Source organism: Passer montanus, unplaced genomic scaffold, assembly GCF_014805655.1.
Source record: "Passer montanus isolate IOZ18808 unplaced genomic scaffold, ASM1480565v1 scaffold105, whole genome shotgun sequence".
Lineage (NCBI taxonomy): Eukaryota > Metazoa > Chordata > Aves > Passeriformes > Passeridae > Passer > Passer montanus.
The window spans coordinates 1,852,288-1,870,304 of record NW_024357059.1 but is presented as its reverse complement, the minus strand read 5'-3'; the positions used below and the strand labels follow the sequence as shown (position 1 = coordinate 1,870,304).

The 18,017-nt window shown below is 35.5% G+C and overlaps 1 protein-coding gene across 2 annotated transcripts in view; it reads right to left on the bottom strand.

The window, feature by feature from the left end:
- The window catches only part of TRPM3 (transient receptor potential cation channel subfamily M member 3), a 373,625-nt gene that overhangs the window by 126,457 nt on the left and 229,151 nt on the right, over window positions 1-18,017 (bottom strand). For both annotated transcript variants that reach the window (XM_039719170.1, XM_039719179.1), the window contains 2 exons: window positions 7,726-7,805; window positions 6,808-7,012 (listed from right to left, as the gene is read on the bottom strand). In XM_039719170.1, the coding sequence (XP_039575104.1) occupies window positions 6,808-7,012; window positions 7,726-7,805 (285 nt within the window). The remainder of the gene's footprint in view (window positions 1-6,807; window positions 7,013-7,725; window positions 7,806-18,017) is intronic.

Below are 18,017 nucleotides of genomic sequence, written 5' to 3'. Positions count from 1 at the left end.
AGACTGAGGAATAGCTAGTTCTGATTTGTTTATGGTAATATGCCAGGTAGTATAATATCCATACATATGATGTAATAATTTTGTCCCTTTTTGACACGTCTAATCAGTATTTCTTGCCAAAAGTTTGTTATTTTTTAGCAATAAAAATAATAATAAACACCATAACAAAGTGGATTCCTTTCTAGTTGAATAAGAAATAAGGACTTGCATTTTCCAGAGGAAACTGATAATAAACAGGATTTTTTGCAAGAATGGGTTGTTGCACAGTAAACACCTACTGTTAAGATTTCTGGAAGCACAAGTCTCTTTGCACAACTAGTTTGGGGGGGAACAACCAAACCGAAAGCTGAGCAAGAACTTGGGAATGCACATTCAGCCCAGTGCATCAGTCAGGCAAATTCACAACAGCTACTGGACATAAAACCCACAGTTTTCATATCTGTCAAGCTCATTAATATAGATGAACTGCTTCCTCAGTAGCTACTCAGTCAATTTCCAGTGTGAGAAATCTTGTATGGCACTTGATCCCACTCACTGATAAAAGTTTTTAAATTGGGTTTTGAGGGTTGTCAAAGTTTTAACACACCAGAGGGGGTATAAGAAGAGTTATTCTTTGTCCCTTTTCCATGTCTTAAGGGAGATCTGAGGCTGCAAAGGGCACCTGGAGGCATTCACAGACAACATGGGGCCCACATAAAAACACTGTTGGTCAAACTATAGAGTTTTTGGTTTGGAATCACTGGTACCTTACTCTGCTTTGTGGTGAAGACAGATTGCAAGACTTCAGAAGATAATTAAGGTGAATGCATGCTGGCAATGACCATACAAATATGTTGAAAACATGCCACCGCATCATCTGGGATGATGCTAAGATGAAGGCACAAATGGCATCAGATGTGTATTATCTAATCTGGACAGTGACTACTTTTTTCTTTGGTTTTTTATTCTTTAGATTTAAAAAAAAAATACCACAGAATGTGTGATTTCAGTGTCCCTACCTTCTTAAGTCTATGTATTACTCTTCTTATACACATACTCCTCTGAATTCCAATAAATATAAATCTATAAAGTGATTAAGAAAGAAGTATTTTCTTGCATTTATTTGAAATGTAGACAACTTATATTGCGAGCAACTGCTTGTTTTTCAAAACCCCCTTTATACTCAGTATAACTTTACAAAGTGGAAATTTAAGAAAAAATAAACATCTAAGGTTTATTCATGTAAATTAAAATTTAAATCAAGTGAGATAAGATTTAGTAGTTTAGAAGTTTTTGGCAAGGATGCCAAACATGATTTTTCTTTTGTGCATAGCAGTCAATTTTTATGGCTATTTGAATAACTTTTACTCTTAGAGAAGCAGTTTTTAGTTTGGCATACTTGAATCTACTCTTTTGCCATTACTTAATATGTTAGGTAGTAACTAAAAGAGAATTCTTCTGTCCTATTTTTAAAAGTTTACATTAAGTTATAAATCACACCTTTAAGGCCACTTCAGCCTGTACCAAAAACTCATGTCTTCCAATCTTGTAGTAGAATATTTATCCCTATCAGTTTTTGCTTAGAATGTTAATGAGTATTTATTTTGTTTCTGAATTCTCTTGCTATAGCTTCTGGAGGCAGATACAAAATTTGAATCTAAGCCAAACCACTATGCTGTTGTGCTATGAATTTCCATGCCTGGGATATCTGTCAGCTGTAGAAATTACCAGTTCTAATGGGAAATGATTTACCCTTTCTTTATGGGAGAAGTATATGGACAGGATGTAAGAATTCATTTTTCATGTGTTGGCAAAGCAGGGGAATTAGGAAGCAAAAGTACAGTTCTGAATCACAAAACCTACAGACTGACCTGACTGGCATCAACACAAAACGTGAAAGGACACAGCACCAAGCTTGAGCTGCAACACCCATTTCATCCCAGACCAGCACAGTGGTGGTCAGCAAGAGAGCATTTGTTGTTTCACTTTTTTTGTCAGGTGTTCTCTAAAACATACCTATGCCCACCATCAGTCAAAGAGCCAGATACTTCCAAGTTCCATTCCAGTGCCCTAGGGCAAAAATCAAAGCTCCTGAGAAATAGAATTGCTACTCTGCTACTTAAGCATAGCTGTCTCATTAAAGTACTTGGTGAATGATTGCAGAGCATCAGTGATGAGAACATAAGTGAATAAATTAGACTCAAAATCTTGTTGTATACCTGAAAGTAAATCTATTCAGATAATATTTTGTGATCTGCATTCTATCATTGCTCCTGTCTTTCTTTTTGGTAAGTTTTGTAAGTTTCTATCACAACAGATATGTGTTCAAATTAAAGACTGCTTGCCCCAAAAGCGTGATCCTCAAAAAAAAATAAAAATTATTCTCCCTGAATTAAACAAAAACCCTGCTACTTAGACCAAAACCAGATTGGTTCTGTATAAGTTATTAAGTTATTTCTCCATGTAAAACACCATCTTTTAAATTCTGCAAATATTTTTTAAGAAGTAATTTACTATAACAGAAACAATGTTTGCTGTCTTTTCATGGTTTATGCAAGTTATATGATTATTTATATGATTCTCTTTTTTTTCTCTCAAAAGCCCTGATGACTTTTGACACCCTTTTATACAGTTTTTATAAAACCCAATGCATTTTAAACCAAGAAAAATACCTTTTTCTGTGACTGACTTCCAAATAATGAAGTTTTAAGGATCTGAATATTAGCAACTTTGTGTAACTAACTGTTAATGTTCATTGGAATTCTACTGATGTTCTTTCATGTTTCCTTATACCATAAGAAAACTTAAGCAGATAACACTGTAGTAAACTTCCTTTCTTTTGCAGCTGCAAACTTATTTTAGGACGTTACTCTGCATATGAAATGTATCATTGAAATGCATTCAGTGAGGAGGAATCTATTTAACTCATCAAAGGCTTTTCAAACAACTCTCTTGCATTTAACACTGAAAAACTATGATGAAAAGATTTTAGTTCTGCAAAGCGCAATCCTTTAAAGAAGTTTATAGACAACCCAGGCTCACCAGTTAATGAGATAACATTAAGGAGGAGTGGGTATGGGTGTGTCTAAAGCCAGATAATGTATTAAAAAAATGGGTTTAGTTTGCTCAAAAGTGCAGTGCACAGAACATCTCAGCAAGATTGTCTTAATGGGTACACTGATGAACAGAGTACATTTTCAAAATTTTCAGAATATTGCTTTTAATTGGAATGGAATCATGCACATGAGTTTGATAACTGCTTTCTGATTTAATAAAATGCTTGTATAAAGTGAGATAAGTGTGTTACTTCTTAAACTGCAAAGAGACGACTAGCATAAGCAGATCATATTTTATTAGTTTTCCTGTATTTTTCTCAATTTTATTTGTAAAACCTATTAATAAAATTTATGTACATCCACATGCCTCTCACATCTTTTTACAGTTGTTAAGTTTGAAAATCTGCTATAAAACTGAAATAATTGCAGACAAGCAAAATCGTTAATTACATTTCTTACATATTAATGAGATGAGTCACTTGTAAAGAAATTATGAGATTGACAGAGATCTAAATACTACAGTCTTGTTGCAGGATCATCTGTGGTTGCATGAAACTGAAGGAAAGGCCTTTTTAGTAGCTGATTTTGTTAACCAGTGTTACTCAATCTCAGCTATGTGTTTCTATATAATATCCTGCAAAAATTATTAAGCTATTTGTATGATTGGTTTAAGGAGGATAATACAGCTGTGCTGAAGATACTTTAACAACTCTGTGGCATTGGAATGTTGTTTCCATGTGGCTGTGGAAATGGAATTAATGGCCCAATCAGTTCTATTTACACTATGTAAACCTATACTTTGCTGTTGTGTTCCAAATCCGTGTGTTTTGTTAGAATTTCAGTATAATTTTCATTTCCACAGCTAAAGATCTGTTTGTTGTTGCCTGGTGGCAACTGATGTAATATTATATAATGGAAAGTATAATTACACTTACTATATATTTTGTATTAAAATCTAATTCTGTTACTTTAAATTGAGAAAATAATTATCTGTCAGTTTTACATTGAACTAGTCTGTTCCATTGAATTGACTCCTGTTTTCCCAATTATAAATCAAAGGCTATGGTTCCTATTAATAAACCCCACCTAATTCTTTGAAGTCCAATTCAGAACAATTTAACAATTTTGCTGTTCACACAGAAAAAAAAAAATATTGCTCAGTTCAGTGTTTCCCTTGCTTAGTAATTTACATGTGTGGGCATCCATTTCAGGAAATATAATAGGGAATAGGTGAAAAATTTAACACCAATTTTTCCTCTGAGGTTTTTCTTGATTTGGTCAGCTTGGCAAATCTTGCTTCTTTGTAAGGTTATTTTATTAGCCAATAAGTACAATATGAACCTACCATGATTGCCAGCAAAAACCAGCTTGCATGCTATAGCATTATTTGGTAGCCAGTACCTTGAAAATTACTGACACATTTTTAGAAAGGAATATATTTACATGTTTTCTCCCCTTTACCTTTCTTCCCTTATGCACACTTATAAGCTTCTCTGCGTTTGGGTTTGAGAATGTACAGCTGAACATGGATATTTCTAAGAGCCACTATGTACTTGCTCTTTTTTTTTCCAAGCCTTATTTTATCAATGTCTCCTTTTTCCCTCCTCTGCTGAAAAAGTTGGTGGGTTCCTTTGATTGAGAAAATTCTTGGCTTCCACTGAAACCTTTGGAATTGTTAAATTTTATTATTTGTTAAATTTTATTATTTTATTATGGAAAAATCCTAGTACCCAGTAAATGCAAAGGTAGGAGTTTAACTTTCTATAAATAAAACTGCAAGAACTAGTTAGGCAACTTTTTGACCATAGTCTACCCTAAAATAATGTTTGGGTATGTAAATGTGAACACAACGACATCTTCATGCTGCTTCTGTGGCAAACACATTATAACAAAACTCTTTTATCCGTTTCCATTTAAATTGTTACTCAAGCCTCGTTATTTGTGCCTTGGTCTTATGAAAGACATTTTCCTCACTGGTGTTAAGCAATCACAAAGCTCATTTGAGAGATATTTACTGGATTGTTTAATCTGAAGCACTTTTCCCATCAGTGGAATAATCAAATTTCTGGAGATTTTATAGTTTGGTTTTTTTGAAGACTGGAGAATTTGTTTTATTCCCATGTTTTGGGTGGGGTTTAATGATTACAAACAGATGGCATGTATAGCTCTTGATTCTAGTCTGACAAAATACATCGGGAGAGTTTCCAGCAATAAATACATTGTCTTTATCCCTAAGTTTTAACTTGTTATTTAGTTTTCTGAAAGTGTAAGTCCCTTTTTCCATTCTTATTTTTCCCCTTTTTCTCAACTGTTCATGGTTTCACTCCTGACTGCACTCTGGGACAATGTTTTTCTTCCCTTTACGCTGACTTTCAGTTTTACCTCCACTGTTGCACTTCAATTATACTTTGAGCACACAGCATGAATCTTAGAGCGTGCCTGTCTCTTCCGGCACTATGCCAGGACATCAGAATCCCAGCAAAGATGAGAAATCCTCTAAGAGAATTGATATCAACAGCTTCCCTAAAACCTGTATAATTTCTTGGCTCCCCAAGACTACTTTTGTCTGGGTAGGGCTGTTTATTGCTTTATAGCAATCTTCAAGGACATCACTGAAAAAGTTCTTATCCCTTTTCATAAAACTGATCCAATACAAAGAATCCATATACGGTTAATAACAGTCATTTCTGTATCTTTGGACCTCTGACCTTGCAGTTTTTTAGGTGATTGGTTATCAACTGAACATATGATGTCTGTGATACTCTCAGAGAAATTACCTTATTTTCTGTTTCTTGGTACAGCAGTGCTTTCTAGTTTCTATCAAATAAGCAATCCACCTGCACAAACAGAACCATCCACTTGAGAAGTCACTCCAACTCCAGCACTTCTGTACACATCTGAGGAAAATACTTTACCCTCACTAGCATAGTGCCTGAGATTTTTGCTGTCTCTAGTCTCTGTTTTTTATGACAGATCTGAGTCACCTGTTGGGAAGAATTCATGCACAGAAAACAGTACTGGATTGCTGGGCAGGTTATTCTGCAAAGTGCCCAGGAATTCAACTTCTGCCCTCACTGCCAGAGCAGTGTATTGGCCATGAAGTGCCAGGCACATACTCTTCTGTCATTCTCAAAGATCCAGGTTCTGTAGTTTAGATAGAGTCAGAGTGATTGGTCCTTTCATGTAATATTACATAGAAGAAATACACCCATGGGTTAGTGTGTGTACTGGAAACGTTTCTCCAACTTAGTGGAGCAAAGCCTTCAGACCAATGCACTTTGGTACCACTCCACAGGGAAGGAGTAATTTCTTGATCAAGGGATATTGTAGTTCCTGGGGCCTCTCATTTCAATGAAGCGTATGAAGCGTAAGTCTAACTGGTCTATCTTCCTATACACGTCTGGAGGAATATTAAAGGGAATTTGGTATGTTTAAAATCTGTCAGTTTTGCAGATACAGCCAGCAATGGAAAATCATAGTTCAATTCTAAAATTCTTCAGAAAAAGAGCAATGAGTAACCATTGGAATAAAATTAGGACAGCAGCACATTAATGTGCCTTCAGTATTCATAAAGGCAGCTCCTCTTACACTGCACTCCAGTTTTTACAGTTAATTTTGTTCACCCACTCTTTGGCACGTGATACATAAAAACATACATTCCGGTTGTACACTCAATAACACTTTAGCAGAAGTTAAGAAAATCTGGTCCATTCTTTGTAAACGCTTACTTTTAGCTAGCGGCATTATTTATCTAAGAGAAAAACATGGTTACCATGGCTTTATTGGAGTGGCCTCCTCCTTGGAACTCAATGGTTCCAAAAGCGTCCGTCGGGCTGAGCTGCGTGTGCTTGCTGATGGACCACTTCTCCGACTGGATGTCATTGCGAGCAAGCCTGGTTTCATTTTTCTCATTCTGAGTAACGGAGGCGCTTGGAGGCTGTCCAATGTGTTGACCTGTTAGACGCCCACAGCAACACCTATGACATTAAACAAGCAGAAAACTCAAGTCACACGTGTGTATAAACTCAACAGGGAAACAAACTACAAAAACAACTCAACCCCTTTTCAGCTCTGCTGATACCCTTCCTGAAGCCTTTATGTATGGAAGCAACAAAGTACATATACATATACATATACATATACATATACATATACATATACATATACATATACATATACATATACATATACATATATATAACCTTTTTTTCCCTGTGTCTTGTTTACTTGGATTGTCCCGCATTTCAAAAAAAAAATCATGCTTTGTTCTAAATGTGCACAAAATGAAATGAAAGATCTCTTTTCTTCAAGTAACATCAGGATAAGTATTCAGATTTTTCATGGATTAGCACAAATTTTAAATTGCTAGTTTAATGCATCTATTTGCTACAGCACACAGTGTTGTGTGTCAGGCATCCAATTTAGGTAAATATTCAGTGCACTGAATATTGAGCTAAGAAGACAAGGAAGTTAAACACAGATACTGACCCACCCTTGATTTATCTTTTTTCTTATGAAATAAGGTTTGAAATGTAAACAAATAGTTCCTATAGGAATCCATCACTCCAGATGTAATTCAACCACGTTCTGAACAAACAAGTTTACAAATATTTATATCCGGATCCATTCTATGCATACGAGTCTTTTTTTTAACCAGTTTTCATTTTTCATACAAGTAACATGCAATTACCTATGGGGGTCTTTGGTGCTGGGTATGATATGAACACATTCTCTCTTGTAAAATGCTCTTTCTATCCATGATTTCTGCGCCTAAAAAAGAGAAAGGAAACACCTTGAGCTCTGTTTTCTTATAATATACAACTTATAGTACAACTGTAGATAAACATCAAACAGAAGAGGAAATGTCACTGATTCTTGAGAGAAGCACTGCATATTTTGTAGAGGGCAAACATTCCATTAGAACTATGTTTCCCTTCTAGAGCTAAGCACCCAACACAAGCTTTTAATATTCTTTTCTTGTTCACTAGCTGGATTACCTCTTTGCTGTTACCATATTCTCCTAACAGAGGAAGAAATCTCTGGAGAAGAATTAACTCAAACTCTAAACCTTTCTGCATGGCAGAAAAAAACCTACACTTATTCACTAAAAACACTTCTGTTTGCGTATCAGTGTTCAACTAAGACAGCTCTAATTAAAAAACCTACAACCAAACCAATAAAATAACCTGAAACATTTTTACACAAGCATTGAGAGCGCTGTTTAACACAGAGGCAGAAACTACAGTTTCCATGTGGACACCTTAATTAAAAAAAAAAAAAAAAGTTAGGAAGAACTGTTTCTGAAACAAGACACAAAAAATTTTAATATATTGAGTCAGATGATTGGCAGGTAGCCTCTAAAATAGTAGCTATGGTTGATCATAACACTCAAGATCTTCCATCACATATTCACACAAGAGCAGGAAATTTCCTGCAACATAGTCTTAATTGTCAGATACACAAGAAGTCTTTTCAAACAAAGAGATGGGTAGGAAAGGAAAAGGGAAAAGAGAAGCACAAACACAAAACCAGAAAGGAGAGAATTTCAGAGTTCTGAAATATTTTTAATTATCTAGGAAATCCTCACTCCATATAATATGAGTTCTGGCAAGCTCTCTAATACATTCACAGGCATAGAACTCTATTATTTCATTTAATAAGATGAGTTGAAGCTTTCCTTTGAAAATTCATTTAAAACAGATTAACTTAATACATTTAAATAATAAAATTACCCACTTAACTGCACAGCATAAACAGAACTATAAACTATGGACTATGACAGAATTATGTGAGAATTAAGTAATGTGAAATGAACTTTAAACATTTAAAGGAAATATGAACATTTTGCCTCTATGAAAGGACAACTTTTGAAATTGCCTGTGTAACTAATTAATGTTACTTTTTACTATGCAAGGATATATAAGTAATACCTATATATTACTTTCACTAACTAATGCTACAGCACTGTCTAATGTTACCTTCTTGTCAACTCAATCTGTACCCTGTTTTACATGTTTAAAACCAGAACCCTCTGCTTCTGAACCATGTGAAAATTACTGTGAACTAAAGAAATTTCTTGGAGTTGGTGAATGTCACAAGCACAAAATATAAAATAACATCACAAGAATTTCTAGCTATGTCTACCACTTACCAGTCCCAGTACATAGAATTTATTCTGCTTTTTACAGAGAAAATAACTCCTTGCCAGATCTGGTGGTTACTGGTGCTATTTAACAATATTTTATCTTTAGCGTCCATGCATGGTTATTTGAAAAATCTGCTGGACTTAATATTTTGTAGGAATAGCAGATATCTAGCATCACTTTTACAATCAGAAAAAAAAAAGTCTTAGATAAAACTGTATTTGACTGTTTTTTTTCATGATACCAAACAGAAGGTTGGGCAAGATATGTTTTGTTTGAACAAAGTATAGTTAATAGAAATTCTGAAAGCTAAACAAGTAATACTTCACCTAAGAGAGACTGCCTTGAGATTTAATTTATTATAACTTCTAAATATCCTTTACTAAATATATTACTATTTTCAACCTTTTCTGCAAACAATTTACCATGGTGAATTTCCTGGCTACATAGAACAAATGTGTGTTTTCTAAAGGTGGTCACTAGCTCAAGTTCCAGTACAAAAAGGCGCCATGACAGGTACTTCACTGAATTTTTTTCATTGGGCACAAAAGCAAGCTTTCAATACCCAAGAAATTGACATTTAAAATTTGTTTTCCTACTCTTTCTAATATTGCTTTTGCAATTGGAAAAGAAACACAGCTACATTAAAAATATAACAAAAATAATAATTTGTATTTGAATTTTCATCATACTTCTTCAAAGGTAATATTGTAAAAATAATAGTTGGGTTCAAAATCTCCTTTATTCACATCAGGAAAGGATACTTTCCAGCTTTTGGAGCTCAAACAATGTACTCTCCTACCTGGTAGAGTTGTGATGACAAAATATGTGATTTACTAATCCCCTAATTCCTTGTCCTTCAAAATTTAAAAGAAAGCATCTGGTTGCACTGTGCCATGACTGTTATCTTACTGCAAAAGATAAAATTTGAAATTAACTGTAAAGCTCAGATAAAATTTGAAATTAACTGTAAAGCTCAGAGATATAATAAATTATGCTATTTGCTGTGGAGTCTTTGTTACATCATAACTTCAGGAAATCAACATATTCATAACTAAACTGTCTGCATTAAAATCTTACTTATAATGCGAATTAGTAAAGAAATAAAAAGTTTAGAAGACTACAGCAAAGTATTTTCAGAACTAGTAGAGCAAGAAGCTTATCTTCTTCTCTTCAAATACTCCTTCAATAAGGTTAATGAGACAATTTAAAAGTTCACAGTGAATTCATAAACTACACGCCATCCTTTAATTCAGTTTATTCATAGTTTAACTCTGGGTAAGTCTCTCTCTTTATTAACCTTGCTGCAAAATCCCACCAAGAACACGTTGTTTCTCTCTTTTCTTTACCTGAGTACCAGGCTTGGCGTTGAGGCTGTCCCGGAGCAAAGCCTGCTGCCCACGTTTCTCCGCGGCCGGTCATTGCTCATAACACGACTGTGCCTGGCCCCGTGCAGGGCACTGGCTCTGCCCGCGGCGCAGCGACGTGGGAGCCAGCAAAGCCCTCGCACCCATTAGCTGCTTGGAATGTGCTGCTCTGGGATTAGCCTTGTTAAGGGTTCAGTGGGCACTCACCCATGGCCCCGCAACACCGCTTGGTCTGAACATCTAATCTGACGCCAAAAGAAAAACAAATCCCTTGAGAGCTTGGATTTAACTGGCACAAGCCTTGATGGGTTTTTTTGTCTGCTCTCTTCTTTGCCTTTGAGAAAGCGAGCTGGTCAAAGTGTGATAAGATACTCTGAGTTCTTAAGTTTGACTCAGGAAAACCAATCCATCAAAAGAAACACTGTACTAAGCTGGAAAGAGGTTGAGAACACAGGAGAAACTGTTAAGCTCCAAAGAATGAAAGCAGTGTGTTTACTGGGCAACTGTGAGAAATCTATACACAACTGAAATATATTGTAAATAATCAACAATAGCATTTTTCCAAAGAAACTGGGGTTTTGTCACTGTTTCCCACCAAAACTGCTGTACTGTAGTGCATATAACTTTTCATAACCAAACCTTTGTCCTTCAGAAACAAGCAGCTGCATTGTTTTCATCACAATTAAAAGCTGGTAACTTCAACGAAAAGTTGAATATTTACAAATCTGGAGACTACTTCTTTACAGTGCCCTCTTGATATTAACACGGATGAACAACCTTTTCATACGAACACTTTAATTTTTGTTTTAGTATCTAGCAATAACATAGGTTTAGTTAGTTACTTCAAAAGTTTTCAACACACAAAGTATTTTGACTTTTAACCCCCATCACTATGTTTGCATTAGCTCCTCTCTATTCCTACATATGCCTACATCCCTTCCTTTCCTTATCATTAAGGGTGCATATAATGCATGAAAAATATTCTGTCCACCCTTGGTAATGATGAATACACAAGCACAAAACTGTTCTGCATGTACATTAGCTCTGATGGGCCCAGAATGGGCAAGGCTGAGAATATGCATTAACTTTTAAACTTCTTACACCATTGCATGTGTGGAGAAGTTTCTGCTAGGCTGGCTAATCCATGAGATCTTGGTTTCCTAAGTTTTTTGGTAAAATACATACATGTATTTTGCAAATATTCTTGTATATATTAAGAATGTACACACACACACACGCGCACACACACACACACACACACTACACACACACACACACACGCGCTTACACACACTTTTCCACCAAACCTGTGACCTGTGAGGTTTCTGAACCAGAGATTGTGTGCTTATCTTGTCAGATCTCTTAAATGCAGGATTGGACCAAAGATGGTCTGTGGAGATGGACAAAGGCAAAGCTGGACCCAGGAAGGAAGCTAGTAAACAGCTCAGTGAGGTAAAGAATATGATGGGGAGTCAGCAGGTAAAGACAGCTTGGTTTTTAACACTAGGAAGTTTGGTTTGGTTGAGAGGAGGGAGAAAGAGTGAGGCAAAGAAAAGAAAGATCTCATGACTGAGGTAACTGGTTAAAAATCTCAACTGACTTTGAAGTGAAACTTTAGTATTTGAACCTGACAAAACTATAGAGATTGATCCTGGATTCAGGTTTCAGCTTGCAGAGTAACATGGGGCAAAAGCCACATCTTTTGTCTTAAGAAATCAACAGAAGAAAAGAAGAAATAATGGTTATATTAATTCCTACATGTCATCCAGTGGCACTAGGACATTTTATAGGTAGAGACTTCAGAGTTGTCATGTACAACTCATGCTAAGGTAATTGCAACTGTCTTTGCTCATTTAAAGGTGCATTAACTTAGGGCTGTGTGGCAATGAAACTACCAACGCCATATGCATTTCTATTTTTTGAGGAGTAATAAAGAAAGAGCCAGTACACAGAGACAGGTGTTTGTTTCAATATTGTACAACTGCAAAATAGTGCTTTCAAAGGTGGATGCTGCCCATTTAATGATAAAATCTTCCACCCACTCCACTGTTTGTGAAACAAAGTATTAAAAAGCAGACAGCAATGAACTCAGTACTGGTTGCTCATGGGAGGTGAGGGAAAATACTTGAAGATAAGTTTCACTGGGGAAAGAGCAGTGCTTGAAGCCTTTCTTTACTTTACAGGGGGACAGAAAGGATGGATGGGCAACGGAGTATTACTGAAGCAAATTACAGAGAGGATTAGAGGAGGATATGGTGACAAAGTGGCATCAATGCTATTGCAAACTGATGTGATTAGTATTCCTTAATCAAATGGGAAAATTCCACTGTCTCTGAAGAACAACCCTGTACCTGTAAATTTCTAGATCTGTATTAGTACAAAGGAGGGCAATGCTTCAGTCCAATCTTATTACAAGATGTGCTTGGGACAAATTTCTAAGCCTCATTTCAACACTGTGCAATTATAAGCACTATAAGCACTTTTATGTCATTCTTGAAGCATTAAGAATTTACCTGTCTGAACATTAACTCAGGAATCATTGGGCTGTCCTAAAAGATTTAATTTTCTAACAGAAATTTATTCCTAGTATCATCTTAGAGGCTGGCAATCCAACCTTTACCAAGTAGAGCTATAGTTTATTCTTTTCTAACAGGCTTCTCAAGCAATTTATCATCAGAGCTGCTAAAAAAAACAATGCTGAACTGTCTTGAAAATCAAGTTGTATGCAGTAGAGTATACAGAATAGGAGGGCATAGAATACAGTCATTTATTCTTACAGTATGTTACAAAAATTATCTCCTAGCATTGTTTACTGCATGTAATTTTTATACTGTACTTAGAATAAATAGGGTAATGTAAAAATAATTAGGAGCTTTTCATTCAACGGCTAATGATTTTAGTAATTATATCTGACAGTTTTCTTACTTCAGGGACACAGAAATGAAAATGTTACATCTCTGCTAATGCTACTGTGGAAATGTGCATGTATGCTTTATATAGACATGATATGGAATGAGCATATGTCATTATCAGCCATGCTAAGACAATTTGGCTGAAAGCTTAACAGATATTTTAAAAAGAACTAGGGAGAATTATTAAATCCAAAACTGGTGTAGACATTTAGTTTCCTACAGGCTTCCTTAAGATCTGTAGAAGTGTAAGGAGAAAATTTTAAAATATCATTAAAATGAAGCATATAATGTAAAGAACACTTTCAAAAAGTGTTTTCTTCTTACGAATTTTAGCATATGAAAGGAAGAATGAATCCTACCAACTTAATTCATGAGGTTTCTTCAGATACATATTTATGATTTCACCAAAACTGCTGTGAGTTTAAAGCTCTTTAAATGAGTAAATAAACCCTTTCTAATAAGAAAGCCTTACTTGATCAGATGATAGGTTTATCCAGACCTCCGTTTGATCTTTACCAGTGTCATAAATAGGGGCTATAAAAAAGGGAAAGCACATTAAATGCTTTCCCCTAGAAGTTTCTCAGCTAACAATTATCTTCTGTTCATGGACTTCCTGCATAGTTGTGATTTCTACATGCTCTGTTACTCTTCATGGGATTTCTCCCACCAACCTGCCTGCTGATTTCTTCCAAGATTTCAGCATCTTTATCTCTTTCTCCTTGCTGCAGAGGGAAACACTTCCATTTGTTTTGAATGGTACTCCTCATACTTTCCCATTGCAGAGAGAAGCAGTGAACACTAATCTCCGATCCATCCTCTTCATACCATCCTACATGGTTTTCAAGATGTTTTCTGAAGTATTTTTTTTCCCAGATTAATAATTTATCAAGTATCCCCTTCACACAGACGCCATTTGTTACCTTTTATCATCCTTGCTGCCTCTCTCCAAACCTTTTTCAACTTGATTCTTCTTCTGGAAGGAATCAGAATTGTGCACCAATGGTGGACTGACCACAGATTGGTATTGTGGGAAGAGGATATTCAGTAGTTTGGTATCTATTTCTTGCCTAGTAACTCTGATAGAAGATTGATTTTGTTTTCTTGACCATCACAACTGAGCACTGTGGTATACTTTCACAGGAGTATCTAGATAAACCCCAATACTTCCCATAAGTGTAGTAAATTTTATAGGTAGGGACTTCAGAGTTGTAAATTCCTGAATTTACAATATTAATGATGAATACAGCTATAAAAATGAAGCTGTTTTAATAAAATTGTTATTACAGAGCAGTAATAAAATATGAAGTTCTAATTTATGTCAAATGCAGCTTAAAAGTCATAATAAAATTATATCATACAAGTCTGTAGCTGCAAATACATGACTAGGAAGCAAAATACACAGGAAATATTATTCTGCCACTCAGTGCTGGTAGATTATTTATCTTTTAAACAACTAACCTTGTTTCTGGATTCTAAAAGAGTACAACATTATTCCTATCTCTTCAAACTAAGGAAAGAAAATACCTTTCACATTAAGCAAGGTCTCATGCTGTCTAATAAAAATTGCGAGGTTAAAATACATACGTAGGAGTTATGCACCGAATCTAATTCTGGACTGAACTAGTCATTCTGCCTCATAAATGTATGACAGCTATAGCATTGTCTGCTTTTTCATTGAGGTGGTTTTGTTAGCCACTGTGTGGGTGCTGAGCTGCTGAAGGAATTAAAATTAAATTGTACATAGCTGCATGAAAGGGCCTGTATAAATGAGGATTCCAGATGTTCCCAAGCCTAAACATGAAACTGAACCAGTTTTATGCCCCTGTTCACATTTCATCTTATTTAACATGCTGTGTTTACTCCCAAGTCCCTCTTGAGCCCCCTGAATAATGGAGTCCCACAGGCACCCTTTGTGATAAGCCTGGGTTGAGGCCATGGTTGCACCACCTCCAGCCTTCTTAGGCACATCACGTCTGGTGTCCTCTGACAGTGCTAAAACTTCAACCACATCTCTCAGCTATTCTTGTAACTACCTTTGTGTCACATTCATCAGTATGTGCCAACTGTGTTGGAAGACTCCTGGACCATTCTTGCCATCTTTATAATACAAAACATGAGTTCTGAATTGAGCAAATCTTGTATAGATGCAGCTATTTCATTTTCTGTCCTACAGCCTGTGTGTCTTATTTTTCTTTTTCCTCAGTGTTTTAAGCACCAGATTTTACCGAATTCTGCCCTAGGAAGCATCAAATAATAGAGAGATATGTTTTAGGCATGTGCCAAGCCTCGTGTGCTGTTTAGATTTCAATAGTCAAATGGTGGCATTGACAAGAGTATTTTCAATGTTAGCTGGTTTATACATGTTCTTTTCAAGAGACAGTGGACATATTCTGAATTAAGTTACAGTATTTTTCCCTCATTTGACATTCAAATTTTCATTATAAACAACAGCTTCAAAATTTGCTTCAGATGTAATTTTTTTGTTATATGATCCATTGTGACCTTTAATTTCAGTAACACATGAACTGAAAATAAATGCATTACTTTAGCTAACTCTTAAATATTACAGGGAAATATTTAACAAAAGATGCCAGTGATTTATTACTTGAAACAAAACTTAGTAAAATCTTAGCAAGTTTTGATACTGTTGTCAGATGTAAGGAAACATTTCCAGCACATTATCAAAATGGATATTTTGACTTCTACTAAAACAGCTGTCTTTCACCAAACAGGATGTTGAATGGAGGAAGTACAGACAAGTTTTTAGGTTTGAGAGTTTACATTCAAATCATATCTGACATTAGCACAAATCATGAATGGAAAACCATTCAGAAAAATGACACTTAATACAAAGTAAATGCTTTGTGGGCTGTACCTGCTCACATATGGTCAAAACAAAACGAGCTGATGCACCTCAGGAAGAAGGCAAAAGCACCAGTGAACAGGGGAAGAGGGAACAACCCTCCAGCATCTGTAATAGCTCCTGCAGCCAGGAATACAGCAGCTCTTTCCCCCAAACCCCCTTCTGGATCCTCATATGGATCCTTCCACACAGCTGCTTGAACAGCTGCTCCTCTCCTTCCACTGCAGAGCTTCCTTCTCTGCCTTGTCTGACACAATGTGAAGGAAAATATCAGAGGCGGTCCAGAGCTGCTTGATAAAACTGCTGCCACACAACCCTTAGTGACCTTTGATTTTGGGCAGGGGTAAGGCAGAAACAAAAAGAAAAAAACTTCATTAAAAAAAGCTTGCTGCCAGTTGCATTAGCAAACACACAGCAAATCTCTCATAAATTTGTTTTTGAGAAAGGAGACTTGTTCACTACAGTATGTTAAATTTCACTTGAGTGAAGTTTGGCATTATAATATTTTATTTCCTAGTGATTTTGGCATTATAGTATTTCACAATTATTATAATCTAGGCTCAGTTGTATAATGAGCATTTTCTCCCCTGTTAAGTCCTGGAGACTTGTAATATTTAATTTTCCTGAAAAATATCATGCAAGTTTCAACTGCCTACCTAATACAATGTTTTAGGTCACAAATAAATAAATAAATAAATAAAAAAACCCCACAACTAAAGTATCATCTGATTATTAGATTCCTAATTTAATCACAAATATAATAATAACATATAGATACCTTGTTCTTACAAAAAGACAGTTTCATTGTATTGTTTACAGCAAATTTACATAGCTGTGAACCATGAAGTTCAAAATACCTAGAGAATACATTTCTGAAGCAATGGGAATGAATTATCAATTTGAAACACTGTCATATAAAGCCTGGTTCAGCTGTTATGAATAGCATGAGAAACTTTCTACGGATTTTGATTCTGCTTTAAACCTACAATGCTGTTGGGAGGGAAGAGTGTGCAACTGCAATGTAACAATTTAAATATGCAGGCAGCATATTTAAAATGTTACATTTCAGCAAAACTGAAACACTTAGACAGACTATTGTAGAACTAAAGATTCTATACTTATGACCAAATGTTTACAGCATTATGCAAGTCAATTGTTTTTTGAAAAAAAGGTCTTAGATTTGGTACTATTTTTTAACCTGCATTGCTGCGTCCATGTAAAAATCACTCATGAGAAAACTAGTGACATATTTATTGCTTTTTGATCATATTCTGCCCATAATAATTCTATGTCATACACATACGTGTCAGGTTCAAAGACAAAGAATTACTTTTTTTTATATCAAGGAGTTTTCCTTGTCTTTTTAGTATTTCTCAGTTAGAATCACAACTACACAAGAAAATTTACAGGCCTTTGTCTACTACACTACAATACTTTTCATCCAGGTTGAGCTTTAGTGCTGAGCATTGCTCCTTTACTCCCCTTGGCAATGCAACTTCGCTTTTTCCTTCTCTTCATCATCAGTCTGACTCAACTTGAAATGAGAAACAAAGACCACTGTGACTACTGCTGTCAACTCTTATCCCTCTCAGATGAAAGCAGTCAGACTACCTGATCCAAGAGCCCTGTAAGTTCCCGAATAGAGGAAAATTGCTGAGAGATGAAATTAAGAAGTACATAAATCTATCACACTTTGA